Source organism: Paramormyrops kingsleyae, chromosome 21 (assembly GCF_048594095.1).
Source record: "Paramormyrops kingsleyae isolate MSU_618 chromosome 21, PKINGS_0.4, whole genome shotgun sequence".
NCBI lineage: Eukaryota > Metazoa > Chordata > Actinopteri > Osteoglossiformes > Mormyridae > Paramormyrops > Paramormyrops kingsleyae.
This window is the reverse complement of record NC_132817.1, coordinates 8,178,820-8,195,828: the sequence shown is the minus strand read 5'-3', so window position 1 is coordinate 8,195,828 and position 17,009 is coordinate 8,178,820. Positions and strand designations below refer to the sequence as shown.

General features: G+C 45.8%; 1 protein-coding gene across 1 annotated transcript in view; it reads right to left on the bottom strand.

Moving 5' to 3' along the window:
• Positions 1-3,374: 3,374 nt before the first annotated feature.
• vav3b (vav 3 guanine nucleotide exchange factor b) overlaps positions 3,375-17,009 on the bottom strand; it is a 46,871-nt gene continuing 33,236 nt past the window's right edge. The window contains exons 17-28 of the mRNA XM_023822284.2: positions 16,872-16,973; positions 16,543-16,640; positions 15,176-15,198; positions 14,602-14,620; positions 12,495-12,625; positions 11,254-11,319; positions 10,935-10,969; positions 10,430-10,546; positions 9,496-9,583; positions 9,276-9,405; positions 5,600-5,751; positions 3,375-5,438 (exon numbers count right to left, since the gene is read on the bottom strand). Of these exons, the coding sequence (XP_023678052.1) occupies positions 5,400-5,438; positions 5,600-5,751; positions 9,276-9,405; positions 9,496-9,583; positions 10,430-10,546; positions 10,935-10,969; positions 11,254-11,319; positions 12,495-12,625; positions 14,602-14,620; positions 15,176-15,198; positions 16,543-16,640; positions 16,872-16,973 (1,000 nt within the window). The 3' untranslated portion in view covers positions 3,375-5,399. The remainder of the gene's footprint in view (positions 5,439-5,599; positions 5,752-9,275; positions 9,406-9,495; positions 9,584-10,429; positions 10,547-10,934; positions 10,970-11,253; positions 11,320-12,494; positions 12,626-14,601; positions 14,621-15,175; positions 15,199-16,542; positions 16,641-16,871; positions 16,974-17,009) is intronic.

Genomic DNA, 17,009 nt, shown 5'->3' with positions numbered 1-17,009 from the left:
GTGCATCCCTTGATATCGGGCCAAAAGAGGCTGCTGACAGCATCTGAGGCGGGGCATTACCAAGCATTCAGAGGCGGTTCAGTGAATCGGCTCTGCAGGGGGGAAGGGGGGCTCTGAGTGATGCCCCGCCCCCCTAGTCCACCCGCAGATGGTGTTCCTGGGAAGGCAGCCAAGGGGGCCAGTGTTGATGAACCAGCATCGACCTGTAAAACGACGCTCCCCTCCGATCACTGATTCGGAAAACCCAGGTGAGCTGTAGGCGGGCGGTGGCCAGGTGGCATGAGGCTCGAGGTGTGGGCGTCGCCCACGTACGTCGGGGAGGGCCGATGGGGGAGGGCGGCTCAGGAACTGGATGTGTGACAAAACATCTCTAGGCTCTTCCATGCTGCTGAACTTAACTTGAATTTCAAGCGTGTCCATATAAACAGAGAAAACGGCAAAGGGTTACTGAATGTAAGCGAAGGGCAGTGAAAATGGCCAAAACAGTAACATTAGCAGTGAAAGGCACATGGCACGCGATGGCTTATTCATTAGCAGTTTTGCAGTTACCTAATCCATCCAGCAGAGTGATGAACACAGGAGACAAGCGGGCGCTGTTTGGGTTCTCTGGCGGAACGGCCAAATTCCCGATTTACAGTCAGGTGCCCCAAGGGCCAGCAAGGTCGATGGGTCCTGAGCCGTGACTGCGGATGGCTGTCTGGTAAAGGGGCCTGCAGGAGAGAGCTGCCAACCACTCCTGGGGCAATTAGGTGTGCTGGAGAGGGAGGCCCCGCTGTACCGTTAGCATAAGCTAAGAGTCACATAACCCTCAGCACCCGGCTGGAGCGCAGATACTGTGACTTGAGTTTTCTCCGATAAAATCCCCCAGTGTTCCCAGGGTTCTGAAGCCACTGGGGATTAAGAGTGTTAGCTCTGGAGTCCGATGCCTAAGGCGAAACCCTTCCAGAAGCTTCCCTGGTATTTACCTGTTATACTGTATGTGAACAGGAACCGACTCACGGCCCGACAAAAAACAGGCATAGCAGAAACCAGCTGCTATACCTACAGATTACAGACAACTTCCATCATCTTTGGTAAAAAAAAACAAAACAGCTCCCACAGTTCCCGGTTCACACATACACAGTATGGATAAACCAGCAGGTAAGTTAAATCAATGCGCAAGATTAAGAAGAGACTCATCTCTGACTTTTACGAACAACAACTAGATAACGCACTGATTGTTTTGCTAAATCTGGTTTCGGCTTTTTATCGTGTCGAAACCTTAGGCACCACCTTGTGAAAAAAGCCTGTTTTTTTCTTGTGGCCCATCTGTGTAATTGCAGCCCAATGCAAAGATCTGCGGGGAAGCAGAGGGATTGTGAAGCTACACGCAGGACCTCTGTGGCCCACTGTTTTCATGCTAATGCTCCAAGTTAAGCACACAAACATTTCTGGCTTATTGATAACCCCTTCTCCAGCATCACACAGGACCATGAAATTCCTTCTGTTCCACTGTGGATTTGTACATAATTACAGCTTTAATCTGCAAGTGCCTAATTGCTTGTTAGTGCTGACAAAATTGTGCAAATGGTACTGAATACTACCAGCAAATGGACAAGGCTGTTTTTTAACCTCTGTATCTCCTGTCTCTTCTTAAATATGAGAGTCCTATTGCTCCAAAATCACCCAAACAAGGTTTTTGCAAGTAGAGGCAGTTGGGGTTTAGCTCTACTTTTCCCAGACCTCATCCCCCATAGGAGCTGGAGTAGACAGCGAGTGGTATTTTCAGACAATGGCGGAATCTCACAAAACCTGTTCAAAGTTCGCAGCCTTTTTCCAAAACCGACATCAAAAACCTCGCCATCAAAACAAACATGTCGAGGTTGGAGTGGATGGGGCTTCGAATCAGATCTGCCCATCATTGTTCATGGGAATTTATTGTTCTTGTTGATTTAATTACACTTACAACTCAAAAGGTGTTTTTGCACTCGTTGTCGACCAAGCAGGACATAATCGCGGTTTGGAGTAAGAAAATTTGCAAGGGAGAAAAAAATTGTGGGTGGGGACAAATGACATCACTTAGTGAGGTGGAGGGAGGGGGGTGTTTGTGCTCCCTTTTTCTGTGGCATTAGGTAAAACCCACAGGGTTTGTCCCCCCTGGGGAGGGGTGCAAACGGATTACTGGAGGAAAGCTGGAGAAATCCAGAGTGTTACGTCTCCTCCTCCTGGAGCGCGAGCCAAGATCTGCGGTTAATCCCCCCCCCCCCCCCCCCCCCCGACGACGGCGCCCCCTTCTGTGAGCCCAAACCTAAAAAACTACTTAGGATACACACAGACTGAGTGGTGACCTATAAGAAGAACAAGAGAGATTACCCACTGGGGATAATTATCAAAAAAAGAGAGGGAGGGGAAAAAAAGCAAAGAAAGACACCTTTAATTGGAGGTGCTAACAAAGTCTAACTATCTGATGCTAACGTGGTGCCTTTTGGCGTCTTCCTCTAACGGGAGATTTTACAATCTGTCTCTATGTCTTTACAGAGTGGACTGCAATATTTATTATTCTTAGACACCCACCAGATGGGCATCAACCAAAGGCATTAGAACATTACCAGCCAAGATCATTTTTGAGGCTGTGTAAGTTAATTCTACTCCTCTTTGAGTAAGTTGGGCACGACGCCCTCCGAGATCCGCTGGCAGGAAACGCAACTGGCGTTGATGTGCTGCTCAAACTTTCCTACTGGCATCTAGTGGCCACTGGGCTGAACTGCGACTTCAGTAATAGTGGAAGGTGCCACCGCGTCTTCTAAACGAGAAACCAGGACTACTGGCACCAGAACCAGTGAGAAGCACAATATTTTGGATTTCAAGATGATTAAAGACATATCTGCTGGCATTCATGACAATTTAGAAGATTTACAAACTAAACTCTAACTCTTGGATCATGCTGGATTGAGCTGGGTTGTGTTCCAGGAAGAAACAGCACAATTTCCAAACTGTTTTCCAAAGTGCATTAATGCCAGTCTGTTTAAACAGTGTGTAAGGACTGACTCACCATTTGAATCATAAATCGGATAAATTCTGGAGACTTCAGAGACCTTTATTTTATTTTCTGCAAAGGCTTTGATTCAGCCCCAAAGGGCAATAACTAACTTTATACTTAGCCAAATGTATATTTATTTCTTTATCCACCCATCCATCCATCCATCCATCCATCCATACATACATACATACATGCCTGTCCTATACAGTAAAGTTTGAGATGCAGGACCCAAATACTACGTTTCTGGTGAGTTTTCTCCATGACTCTCTCTGAAGGCCATACCCACTCCAACTCTGCATCATGCTGTTCTGGGCTCAGTTCTTTATACACAACTAAAAATCAACCTCTCATTCCATTAATTCATCAAAACATTTATTCAACATAAAAAAGAACAAACAGGACTATGTACAGGGTATGTACATCGGTCACAGTATGCATAAAAACACAAATATCATCACATATGTTTCAAAGTGCCTCAGGACCCCATTTACGTCTCATATGTAGTTCTCAGTAAATTCAGTAGTTGGAGTCCTGTACGATTTTTGGATTAATCACATGAGTGACAGTACAAGTTAAATTCTTGCATCAGTGATACAAAGTTGTCAAAAAAAAAAAAAAAACAGCAGTTTAAAGAAACAAAACCAACTCTCTCGACTTATACACGTTAAAAGGATAACAACAATATTAAATGCATATTTCTCTGTAAACAATGTCTTGTTTTTTGGTGCTTTTTTAAATCAAGTACATTTAATCCACTTGGCTCGTATAACTGAGATAATCTGTAAATATTCCATCTACAACAAGCATTTCAGAACATAATCCTGCTCTTTATGGGATAAAGATGAGACTAGCTATGACCTCAAATGGGATTCCTCTCGAACAGAAAGCCCCAATTATTTCAATGCTCCAGGCACTGTGCCCTGCAAACGGCGACGTTAGAAAACTGCACCGCTGCCGTACGAGGATGTCAGTGCAGCGCCTGTTTCGTTCTGTGTCAACAGCTTGCTAAGCGTTACAGCCACCCACATCTCTGACACCCTGTGCCAATCAGGGAAACAGATTGAGACGACTAGCAAAGTGTTTTTAGAGTGATCGCTGATGGGCACATGACAGAAAATCATATCAGTTTACCGAGGGAGAGACACGGACTTGACAATCCTCGTCTTATACTGGATCTCAAATTCCCACCCGGGGTTTAACCTACCAGCGGTTTCCCTGGTGGGTGGGTCTTACCTGAAGCGGGGGGAGGACCTTGAAAGAAGCCACAGCCCACTAGCCCCCTGCAGAACTGGGGGTGTCAGCACAGTCATCAAGTAGGGGGGCATGGCTAGGTTGGGCACAGAGGTAGTGAGTAGAGTGAAGGCCATTTCAAACTAAGTCCTTATTTTCTTGCACAAAAACATCTAAACCTTCTGAATGGGACGGGCGTATTTCTACGAAGGCTTGCATACCAAGTCCGACAAGGGTCGCATCGGTGTCACCTGTCATTCTCTTATTCGGTGCGACCAACAATTTCTGCAGTTTTCAGACGTGTTAAAAAAACAACCGATAGGAAGTAATTTATTACACGTCATCCGTTATTTCAAATAAGAAGAAAACGTTTGGTTTGGTTTATAAAACTAGCCTATATCATTTGATGACAAGGGGCATTTTAAGCAGTTTGCAGCAATTCTGGTTGCTTTAAATAGTACAGTATGCCTCTTGGATTACATTAGCCAGTGGTCATTTTTAAATATTTTTACTTTTGCTTGATTAACAGACCTATCTGGATACAATCAATATCCAATAAAAAAAACATTAAAACAAGCAATATAAGTGCTGTCTTCTGTATCCTGTAGTTAACTGGCTGATTATAGATGATGTTACTGCCAAGTTCTCAGTATTGCTTATCCTGAAGCAGCATCTTGCATGAGCTTCTCTATGTTCTTTACCCTGGATGATTTCAGTATCTTCTCCTCTTTCTTCTTACTTCTTTGTTCAAAATAAATAAGATAAAATTGTCCTGCAGCCAGTGCTTGTAAAAACTTTGTTTTGTTTTTGGAGCAAAATGGCCTTAACAGTCCAAGCCTTCTCTCTCACAATCAGAGTCGTGTCTGTTGGGGGGGGGGACATTGACAGTGGGAGGGAAGGGATTAGGATAAGGTAGTCTCTCTAGGGGACAGGTACTGAGGTTCCACTGGAACTGGAAGAACCCACACTGAACTATGGGCCTCCAATCAGCAGAGCAAGCCGTCCAAACATTCCCAGCATGTGTCAGACTGGCAGAAGGCAGCCATTGGTGGAGCTTGTGGGCAGAGACTTACTGCCGGCAGCTACCCTTCATCTCAGAGGCTGTGTTCAACACCCTGCCCCAAATCCCTTCCCATCCCATCAAGCCTGGTCACTCCTCCTCCACGTAGGTGGATGGAAACCAGCCAATCTGCAAATCAAACACAATGATCAGCAGATCAACTAAAGGCGAAAGGCCAACAGATAGACCTACATCAGGAATGAGGGTGTCAGTCTAAGTGTTGCTTCCACTACCCTGCACACATGTTGACGTTGGCCGTCCAAGGCTCTTTGGGCTCCCTTGGCACTTACCCTGCTGTTCACCTCGCCCTTCCACCAGCCATTGGCGCCCAACTTGTTGTAGATCTTCACCACGTCACCTTCCATCAGGGACAGCTCCCGCATGTCCCTGGCGCTGTAATCATATCTGGCGATGGCGATGCCCATTACCCTTGGACTCAGGACTGGGATGGGGCAGCAGGACCAGAATAATTCATTAACAAGACTTTTCCAGATCTTTTTCTCCCAGCACACACACAAAGACAATGGACAAAACTCAATGTGTACTGAAACAATCTCCATGCAAAGGTCTTTCATGATGCGTCAAGCAGTACCTGGGAATGTCTCATACCTCCTATTCTATTCACCTATCCATTTTACGTAACCTACATGGGGATATCCTGGACGAGAAGCCTTACAATCAACTAAGAGCGCAATCCAATAAATCTTCAGAATCCGCCAGGAAAAAGCAGATGGTCTTTGTGATTCACAGTGCGACTTATATTAAATGAATGTTTTATGTCTGGATTTGTGTCAGCTAATAAGTCAGCGACAGTAAGCACAGAAGCCTCTGACGGATAACCCTCAGAAAAGCAAGGTGTGGGCTTATCGTATGAGCTTTGGGATGAACCTTGCCGAAAATTTGAAATTGTTCTTATTGGTTCCTATCTGACGCTGGGCCTGGTCACAGGAAGAATCCATTGGGTTCCCATGTGGAGTGGTATGCGCTCCGATGACCGGGAACGTGACCTGACTCGACCCTGACTGGCCCGCTCCTCTTTCCCTATTCATTCATTGACTGCATATGGCACCATGAGATCGCCTTGCACGGAGATTTCTTTGACATGCGCAGTCGGGCGTGTAAACAAACAGTGGCCTGGCAAGATATGGCGAGGGGGGAGGGGCTTTCAAAGAAGCAAGCCTGTGATCCGGGGCCTGGATTCGGGGGGGGGGGGGGGGGGGAGGGGTGGAGAGGAACAGAAACCAGTACCTGTACCTGACCAGAAAGGAGCAGATGAAGGGAGAACAAAGCTGGAGTCAGCAGGAGGAACTAAAGGATCTTGGGATTGTGGGAGGAGGGTGCAGAATATCAGGAAGAAAAACAAAATATTAACGGGAGGTCTGACCACCAGGAACTGATAACACAGCAGCTGATGCAACAAGAGCAACAACACATGACACGGAAATTCTGTATTTCGCACACAATGCGGTCAGCTAGCTTTTAATTAACCACGATTCGGACAGCTGCTGAAAAATACCGAGTTATGCGTAGCGTCTATCAATGGATGCAGCCGTCAGCGATCCAGTACTGTCTGGCAATGACCCCCCATGTCCCTTTAATTTAATCATGGTCATTTATGAATGACTTGTTATATTTATATTATTGTTTAACATTTTATATTACTCATTAGGAGGTCCAGGTCTCATGTGATTCACTTTATTGAAAGATCAGTCAAGTAATTAAGTAAGTGAGTTTATCAGGGCTGGTCAAGGCATAGGTACCAACTTCTGAGGGGGGTGCCAATATGCCAGTCAATTTCACAGTGCCTCAGACAGGGGGCGCCGGCAGTGATTCTCACATTGGCTAGGACCGGCCCTGGACTTGACCACATGGCCATTGGACCAGAACCAGTGGGTTTTGGATGTAGTTTTTTCAATTAATTAAATTTTGTATCTAAACCACACTGCTCCTTCTCCACATTACCTACCACGTCTGTTAACGGTATTTACAAGGCAGTACATAAGGCATAAACCACAGCTTTTAATGTGTCCCACTATCTGTCCCAGAATGCACTACACAAAGTATAGAGCTACCAAACCAAGAGGTCGGTGGCTCACGCTCTTTAACAGCTCTGCTAAGTGCGACTACGAGAAACACGCACTGACCCGGCGGCGTCAAACGGGGAAGGCAGCCAGACCTCTAATTAAGAATTTATTTTTACATCCTCTGCTGTGCCTTTGCCCATCTTTTCCCAGATTAAACACCATTTCAAAACCAACCCTCCTTTTCTCCCTTTTTTTAACATTTCTCAGCAGAAAATCCACCAGGCTTTTCACGGCGCACACACGCGCTTCATTCCGTCAAGCTGCTACCCGACTGCAAGTGAAAATTTATTCCCAAACAGTAGCTCAGCTCTGACAGAGAGAACAGGTTTATATAAATGCCAAAGTGCTTCCTTAACGCTAAACATGTAAATGTCTAACAGGAGGACTTCTGCAGAGGTGCATACAAGTACACACAACCTCCCAAAATAAACTCCTGTCCTGTCCGTTTATGTGAATGTATATTATCCAACAAGAAGATCCCACTTTTTCTAAAAAAAATATTTTTTTGGCTAAAAAATGTGACATATCCAAAATAAGTATTCAAATTTTAATAATATAAAATAATCATTGAATGCCTTGAATGTTTATTTTTTTAATCATTCAATTACCTTCCCCATTTTGAACATGTGCTGATATAAAAATACATGAACAAATTTCAATTTAATCCATCTGTATATTTTTTCTGCTAAGAGTATTGTAAATAATAATTTTAATGTTTGGAAAAAAGTGTCTGAACTCTTCAGACCTGAAAGACATGCAAATTCAAGGTTACAGTGGTTTTTATACTGCTGTCCTAGAGAAGTGTGTCCTGCTGTCTCTCAAGCCTAAATGAACCTCGACTACATAAAACTGAGAGCATTTAAGAGGATCCACCACTTCCTCTCAGCTGACCCACATTACTAACCAGTACATGTATGGTTTCCTCGTAGAGAAGAGAAAACACAGATTAGCCCGCAAGCCTGAGATGCGGGGGAGGGGGGGGGGGGTGATGGGCGGTGGCTGGAGCGTCTGAGTAACCCGAAATGAACTCTACTGAACATGTAAAACCCATGTTCCTCTTAGGTTTTCCTCATTTACCATCTTTCCTACTGTTTGTTTGCCTAAGACAGGCAAAATGAAATCAGGTTTTTTCAAAATGAGGCATTTTGCTCTTCCAGTGGGACCGTGGGCCCAGTCTTGTGGCACGTCGCATTTCCCATCGCATTTCCAGCACAGTGACCTGTGGCACCGCAGAGTAATCTCACCTGGACATCATAAACTCTCAAACCAGCTCTGGAGAGCATTTGACTGGAGCTACAGCGAAGGAACACTTATTGCTTTTAACCCTTTCCTCACCTCAGTGAGCCTCACATGCGTTTTTTCTGGAACCTTCTATCACATCACTCTGCCTATTATTTGTACGAGGTTCCTGGTTTGTAATTGTAGCAATGCTAGAATAATCGCCTCATAATCTGAAACATGTTAAAGATTTTACTTTATTTTACACCATCCATGGCATGAAAATTATGTTATGGTAGCATATACTATTAAATGCAAATATAGTTAAGCTATGGGTATATTGATTGGTTTTGGAAAATGAATGTGACGACACTAACGCAATGTTTCCCAGTCTGGTCCTCAGGCACCAGCACAGACAGTCCACAGTTTTGCTCCCTAGTGGGAGCTGGGAGGGAGCAAAAATGTCTGGCAGGGAGCTCAGAGGAAGCAAAAACATGGACCAACTGTGAGGCCCCGAGGACCGGATTGGGAAACTGCACTAACAGGAGTGGGACAATAACGTGACGAAAGCAGGAAAGAGAGATAGAAGCAAGCAGAGTAGGGATGTAGGATTGAACTGATGTTCTAGACACAGGAAATGATGACATCAGTGGGTGACACTCACCATGGCTCCCGGGCCGCTGGCTTCTGAGCTTCGTGTTATTCTCCGGCTCCCGGTACGGAAACTGAAGCGTGGTGTCGAGACTACGGAAGCCTTCCTTCAGGGACTGATGCTTGTAGTACTCGATGAGCTCCTAGTAGTAGCATTTTATAAGGAGAGTTCAGGTCCAACCCATATGCTACGATAGGCGTGTGGTCGGGCAGAACAAAAAACGTTTACTTACTAATATGCTTTTGAACTTCTTGTTCTCTGTGATGCAGAACCAGCCGTCCTTATTCAAGATCTTGATGTGCTTCACATCATTGTTGTATCTGTGGGGGAGTCAATGAACAATGAGCGGAGCGCTCTGGAAGTTTGTTTTACTGTACATGTCGTTACGGTTAGTCGCAAGATCTGCAGATTGCCTTCAGTGTGTAACTTTACTAACGCTCCTATTAAAAACATCTATTCCTGGGTATACTCCTAACTGGACTGTATTTGTTCTAGGGTTGTATCTGAATGGTATGGGTGGCAAGTTAGCTCAGGGCAGAACTGGGACCTTGCACCATAAGGGTCTACGTGTGAGTATAGTCTGGGTTTCCTCTGGGTATTCTGGATTTCTTCCACACACGGTTAAGTGAATTGGCATCAGTAAATTGTTAGCATGTGTGTGGCCTGCAAAAGACTGGCAGTCAATCCAGGGAGTCCCCTGCTCCATGCCCTTCCTGGGTAAGTTCCAGGCCACTGCATAACTGTTCAGGATAAGTGGTTTGGGAGCATGGAAGTTATTAAGAGTTTCTGAGGGATTATGCAGCATTGAAGAATGATACACTGAAACCCTCAGTCAAAGCCATATCAACACTAACAGTAATTACGAAGTCTGTTTTTGATCCAAGGAGAACTTGGTCCCTTGTCAATACTAGGCTTTTCACCCTCAAGAGCCCCATCTCAATTCAGGGGGCGTGGGCTGAGATCGACTCAGGTAACATGACGCGTGTAACCAAAGCAGGATCTCAAACACTAAGGGGACCCACAGGAACCATAGTATCTAATAGGTGGTTGACAAGTGACGTGGGGCATTAAACGATAATGCATTCCCTTTGCCAAAAAGGGCTGTAGTACTACACATGAAAGGAAGATCTTTGAAGAGATCCTCCTTGATTAACGGTTGGACTTACTTGATGCTTATGGCATACTCGTTTTGCTCCTTGCTCCTATGTCTCACAAGGTACGTGCTATTTCCCCTGTCAATCAGCTCCGCCTCAGCCTGGGGTCTCTCCATCGCCCCTGCAAACCTAACCCATGCAAGAACTGCCGCATAAGACACCATTTGCCTCATTTAGGAGATGGATCTTCACCACACCAAGCCAGACAATATTAAGGGAGTCAAATGTGCTTCAAATCTGAATTACAGCTGTATAATGTGGAGCAAACAATGCATCCCAATCTATCAACAAATAAATGTTTCAGTACAGTGTTCCTGTTGAAGGAGCCATGAGGTCAAATAACGTCAAATACGGTGCTAACGTCAAATACGGTGCTAACGTCAAATACGGTGCTAACGTCAAATACGGTACTAACGTCAAATACGGTGCTAACGTCAAATACGGTGCTAACGTCAAATACGGTGCTAACGTCAAATACGGTGCTAACGTCAAATACGGTGCTATTCTACAAACTCACCAGAGCTGTGCAGAGTAATCAACCGGTTTTGGGACCTGCATTGTGAAAAAGGAGACAGGCACCATTATGAACAAAAAAAACAAAACATTAACGAAGGCTATTTATTCAGCATCCATTACCACAATTTCATGAAGATAGCAGTTTGGTTTGCCACCCACGACCTTAGACATTGTTGACAGTGTTTACCGTTGGCGTGGTTACTTGCTGGCTATGAATACTGGTGTTTTTGTTAATAATCACAGTGCTCACTGATACACTACATCAGTTCCACAGAGACTGCTATGACAGAAGCACTAACGACATTCTGGTGTATACTTACGCATGGGCATGGTTTCACATTGTTACTCGGGAAAAAGCCACTTTCTCCCGTTCTCAGTATCTTACCCTGAAAACACAAAGAAAAATTACATCACATTAAGTCTTGTGTCCCCACCTGAGTGAAACTTGACATCCTCAGTGTCATTCATGTCCAGCCACCGGATGGATTTGAAAACTATCCAAACAAGTAGCCTCAGGTTAATCTCATGAATAATATTTAACAACCGAGCAGTACAGTAGCCTCCTGTTTGGGCTGACAGAAATCATCAAACCTAATTACATTTTAGTGAAATTTCAACCACGTAAAAAAGCGGGGAAAAAAACAATCGTGTTTAGGTCAGGGAGTGTGAAAAACAACCTGTTAGCACTATTTCCGTGACCAGTTACAGATCTCCATTATAACATGACAGGGAAATATGAAAAACTGCCAAGAAATTTCTTATACCTTCGAGTAAGCATAGTCCATGTGGCATCGTCATGAAGACACGTCAAAAGTAACAAATCCCCCTGATTTTATTGCAAACACAGATACACACACTGGCCAGAATTTTTATACTTGACCTGGCGCTCTTAATGTTCCTTCCTTAAGCACAACTAAGTGCAAACTGTCTGTCCCAACCTTACTCAACTCCAACCTTAACACCATTCGGCCAGTGCTCTCAGATAGGCTGTGTGCTCAGTAAGCTACCGCCGCGGACACGACAGGGATTGAACATAATGCCCTGTTAACGTAAACAGAAGGCAGCCAAAAGATGAAATCAAATAAGAGAGATTGATTGCACTTTGTCGGAAGCAGGATAGCGGAAGTCGTCTCTGGGCTTTAAGCAGGATTAACATATGGAGCACCCTCACTTCGTCTTCTGGTGCAGAACGGATGAGTCCGACACGAGCACCGTGCCACTTTTTAACATTAAATTAAATGCTCCACCAAATTAAACTATACATCAAATTAAAAATGTGAGTGACATCATTATTTCACAGATACCATCTCCAAAAATCATGATGATGCGATTGGATCACAAGAGGCCAGAGTCACTCCCAAGCTGTCTCCATAACTGTGTCTTCCACTGGGAATCTGCCAAGTTGAATTTCATTTTGCTCCAATAAAATGTTTATTCAAAGGGCGTGTGGACACAGGCCTACCCCCCAATTCCAAAAAAAAAAAAAAACAGGGAATAATCCTGGAGTGGTATTCCGTTTGCACCGCGTTAAATGGTAGAGGGTGTCGTCAGTGGTCCTCACCTGCCACCAGGAGCTGTGAATATCAGCACAGAGAAGCTCCACAATGTCGCCGATCTGGATGTTTAACGGAGGACCGCACAAAGGACTTGGGATGCCGTGGTACTCATGGGTAACGAGCATCTTTGGCAAACCTGCGAGACATCGACGGGCGTTAGCATTATTCGCTAATGCAGGACTAGCCAACACTAGCTAATCCACGTGTTAGAGTTGCCCCCCCCCCCTGCTAGGCCATGTGCAGCACCGTCACAGCCCTCAACGGGGCTTCAAATTTCAAGAAGGTTCTGGAAACATCTGGTGTTAATAGTTGGTATCACTATGAAAGATTTTAATTAATCAGCTTAATACAAATAAAAAAGCACAATATGGGAATTAAAGAAATATAAAATGACAAGTGCAGGTGACCCTGAAAAATGTGTGCTGGCCAAAACACGCCTTCAACTAGCAGAAATATTTCGCTTTTGCTGTTCATTTTGCAAAACTTCCAATGAAAATAATAGTGTAATTGAGAAAAAATAAAGAATTTTAGGATTTTTGAATTAGGGAGAAACAGACACAGGTAACGTCCTTCTACTTTGGTGGAGATGAGACTCGTCGGTACTCATGCGGTGGTGAAGTTCAGTTCATATCCCACCGTAACTGTCACTTTCCCCTCTCTGATCCTCCGTGTCCTTAAGAGAGCCTTTTGATTACCTGACACGTGATATTTGCTGTCGGTTATCAGCGGGAAATGTTAGTTCCCGACGCATAATGTGGCAGTCGATCGGAGCTACACCTGAAGAGAATTATGGGAATTTTTGTGATAATACGTATGTAAAGTGGGGGACTTTTTCTTGACTGCACTGTACTTTGTTGCGGCCACGCACTCTGCACTGAGAAGTAGTAAACAGAGAGGTAAACACTCAGAGAAGTAAACACTCAGCATCATTCCTTAGAACCGGTACGGCGGGAGAAGGAAACTGGTAGTCAAAAGAATGATGAATTTAGCCATCACGAGGCTGACCGAACCAGTCCGCCTGCATTTCTGGCTGTGTGTTTGCGTAGGTCAGCCCAAGAGCGACTTGCTCTCATCACAACTTGCGCTAATCACTTAGGGCCTCATTTAAAGGAGGGGAGGTTTAAGAAGGATGTGCCGATTATTAAAAAAACACTCTCAGATGGGCATGAAACGGGCCTGGCGGGTAATGGGTGTGTGCCCCTACATCTGCGTGCATGCGTGTGCAAGTGCTTCATCAACTGCTGACTCCTCCGGGACTGCGGCTGTGTGGCCGTCTGGCTCTACATGAGGATGTTATCGCTCTATTAGTTGCTCTTCGCTCGCTAGCGTGTGATTTCCCCGGTGAAATATGACAGCAGGAATCCTCGTAAATAAACCCCAGCTTAAAAAAAAAAAGAGAAAAGAAAACCTTTTATAGAAGCTATAGGAAGTTACGGCGTGCCGTACAGTGGGACTTAAATCAATGGTCCGTGTGTAGAGTTTCATAGATAACGGTGTCGTAAAGAGTTACACTGGCAGATGAAAGCCCTCGATATCATTAGCTCATAAAGGGACGTGCGCCAGATCGCCACCAGGGCTGCCGATGCAAATCTATGATTAGGAATTCTTTAACCCATCCTCTCAGGCATCTCAGAGGTGTTAGGAAAGGCTGCAGCTGTAGAACAGGTTCTGCATGCAGGGACTGTCTGCAAAGTACCACGTTCTTTTGATGAAAGCAGCCTACGGCATTCTGCATCCAAACTTTGGAATCAGACGCTATTGTTTTTAAAAGGGGGCGGGGCTAAACTATACGACCGGCCACCTCCAGCACAATTTGCAGTGAGGCACTGCAGGCAGAGCTCCCCCCCCCCCCACCCAGCAAATTCGGTTAATGCACAAAGGCAGCTCGGAGCGCCCGCGGATTGTCAGCTGTGCCTCGACAGGGGGCCCTGAAAATGAAAGGGTGGGTGACTCCTGTAATTGAAGCCCCACCCCCCCCCCCCCCCCCCCACGGCTGTTTGTGCTTTTCTATTTTAAGGGGTTAGGAAGGGGAAAAAATTTAAACAAGCAGTTAATAAATAAATAGCCCTTAATATGCCTGTCGATGCAGGATCACATTCAGCAGCTACTGACCTGGGTCTCCGGTCCCCCTCTGCGGGATAAAAAAAAACGCAAATATCATTTACTCAATCCACAATTGCAGTTAATGAATTGCCCTTCATTCATCAAGCAGCTAATTCCCTGTTCTTCACATGCAGCTGATTCATACCCTCAGGACTGCAGCCTAATAGAAGCACATTACAAATCATTAAAGGATATGTTTGTTTGGTAACACAGATACATACAGTGGCCTGGAGTTACATGCACCACAAGACAGAGAAGAAGAAATTAATAACGTTGCCTTCAGTACACATGTCCTGAAAGTCTTCTGACAAAACTTCAATAAATATATTATCCCTTTGTGATAAAGTGAATAGGTGCATTAAGTGCAAATTGCATTATTAATCCTCACTGAAAACTGTAAAACTTTTAAAGGGAGTCAGAAAGCAACAACGTCATTGGCTCAAATTTCCTTTAAACAAATCGCTTGGTGTTATTCGTTACTAAGGACCCGAGTTACGCCCCCCTTCTCCCCCAATCAGGGCTGCCCGATTAGCATTAAATGAAGTATATTTGTTAAGTTATTGAGAAGTGGCGTGTTTCTTACCTGTAATGTATCGGATCCGAAATCTGAAATAGGTTGAATAACAGGCATGGGTCAGTAGAGCAGAGGTACAGCAGACAGAGAAGAGCGCGTCTGGCAGGAGCAGAGCCGCCGCGCCTGTGTCGTCCTGCCCTCCCCGGGACGGACCTGCTTAGTGCCTCTCCGCCTCCCCATTGGCATCCGTGGAGGGCCTGCCTCACTGCTGGCACCGTGCCCAGCAGCCAAGCTCACACAGCTACGGCGGCATGTGGCGGCCGACGGCTCCCCGTGGAGAGAGAGCGTGTGAGGCTCGCGCCGGCGGTGGGGCGGACCGCAGCGATATACGAGCATAGGCGCTCTGAGCGACGAAAGACACGCACACAGAAATAGGACACCGCTGGCTCCATAACGCCATAAACACCAACGTTTTATTTATTTAGCAGATGCTTTTTAGCAAAGTGATAAACATTTTTGAGGAAGCGAGGTTAAGGGCCTTGCTCAAGGGCCCAACAGGGATATCGCTTGGCCAATCCTGGGATTTGAACCAGCGACCTTCTGATCTTAAGCACAGTATCGTACGCTCCGCACAGCCACACACCTCCTCCCACACAGCACGTGTCTATTTATATATTATGTTATTTATATAGCCAGAGGTGCTATAGCTTCACACCTCCACGGCTGTGGGTTCAAATCCTGTCCTTGGCTCTGTTTGAGTCAACATGCTCTCCCCGATACCTTCCCAAAATCCACTCTTCCCTCCTGCCAACTCAAGAGACACGCATTACGTGTCCTGCATGTAATTTATGTTTAATCACTAATATTAGTGTCATGCAAGTAATTAATATCCATCCATCCAATTTCCAACCCGCTTATCCTACTGGGTCGTGGGGGGGGGTCCGGAGCCTATCCCGGAAGCAATGGGCACGAGGCAGGGAACAACCCTGGACGGGGGGCCAGCCCATCGCAGGGCACACTCACACACCATTCACTCACACATGCACACCTATGGGCAATTTAGTAACTCCAATTAGCCTCAGCATGTTTTTGGACTGTGGGGGGGAAACTGTAGTACCCAGAGGAAACCCCACGACGACATGGGGAGAACATGCAAACTCCACACACATGTAACCCAGGCGGAGACTTGAACCCAGGTCCCAGAGGTGAGAAGCAACAGTGCTAACCACTGCACCACCATATTATATAATATTTACTGCATAATATTAGCTGTTTAAAATAACCTCTCCCCCCTCACCCTGGGCATCTCGCCCCCACCCCACATGTGCTCGCCAGCTACTGACTGCCTGCAGCTAAGCTCACAGTGATCTCCGAGTGCCACGAGATCCACGGCAGGGCAGTGATGACAGCTGAGGCCCAGACGCTCCTCTGCTTACCTTGGCCCCTCTTTCCACAGCCGGCCAGCCTCCCCAGGCACTCTTTGTGGGCCCCTGCCCCACATTTGCCACACAGGTATCCCTGGTTGAAGATCCCCCTGGAGAGGAAACCCACAATAGACATGGAGGTCATGTGATTCTGACTTCCACACTTCAGCTGCCCCCCCCATCGCCCGTCGCTTACTGAAGGTCCTATGGTGAGAGTATTTTCTACGCTTTTTTTCACCAACCTAATTAAATAGCCTACAGGCTTCTCCCAAGTGCTGAAGCACATTTGTTTTTTCTGAGAAGCTACCAGGCAAAAACATTTAGAAGGCATTGACACCCACCTGAGCAGCATCCGACAGGAGCTGCAGGATGTGGCTCTCTCAAAAGTGTGCATCCGGAAATCGTGCGAGTTACTGGTGGCGTCCTCTGGCCGGATGTTGGACCTGGAGATGGACGGTCGACAGGGAGGCAGCTTAGAA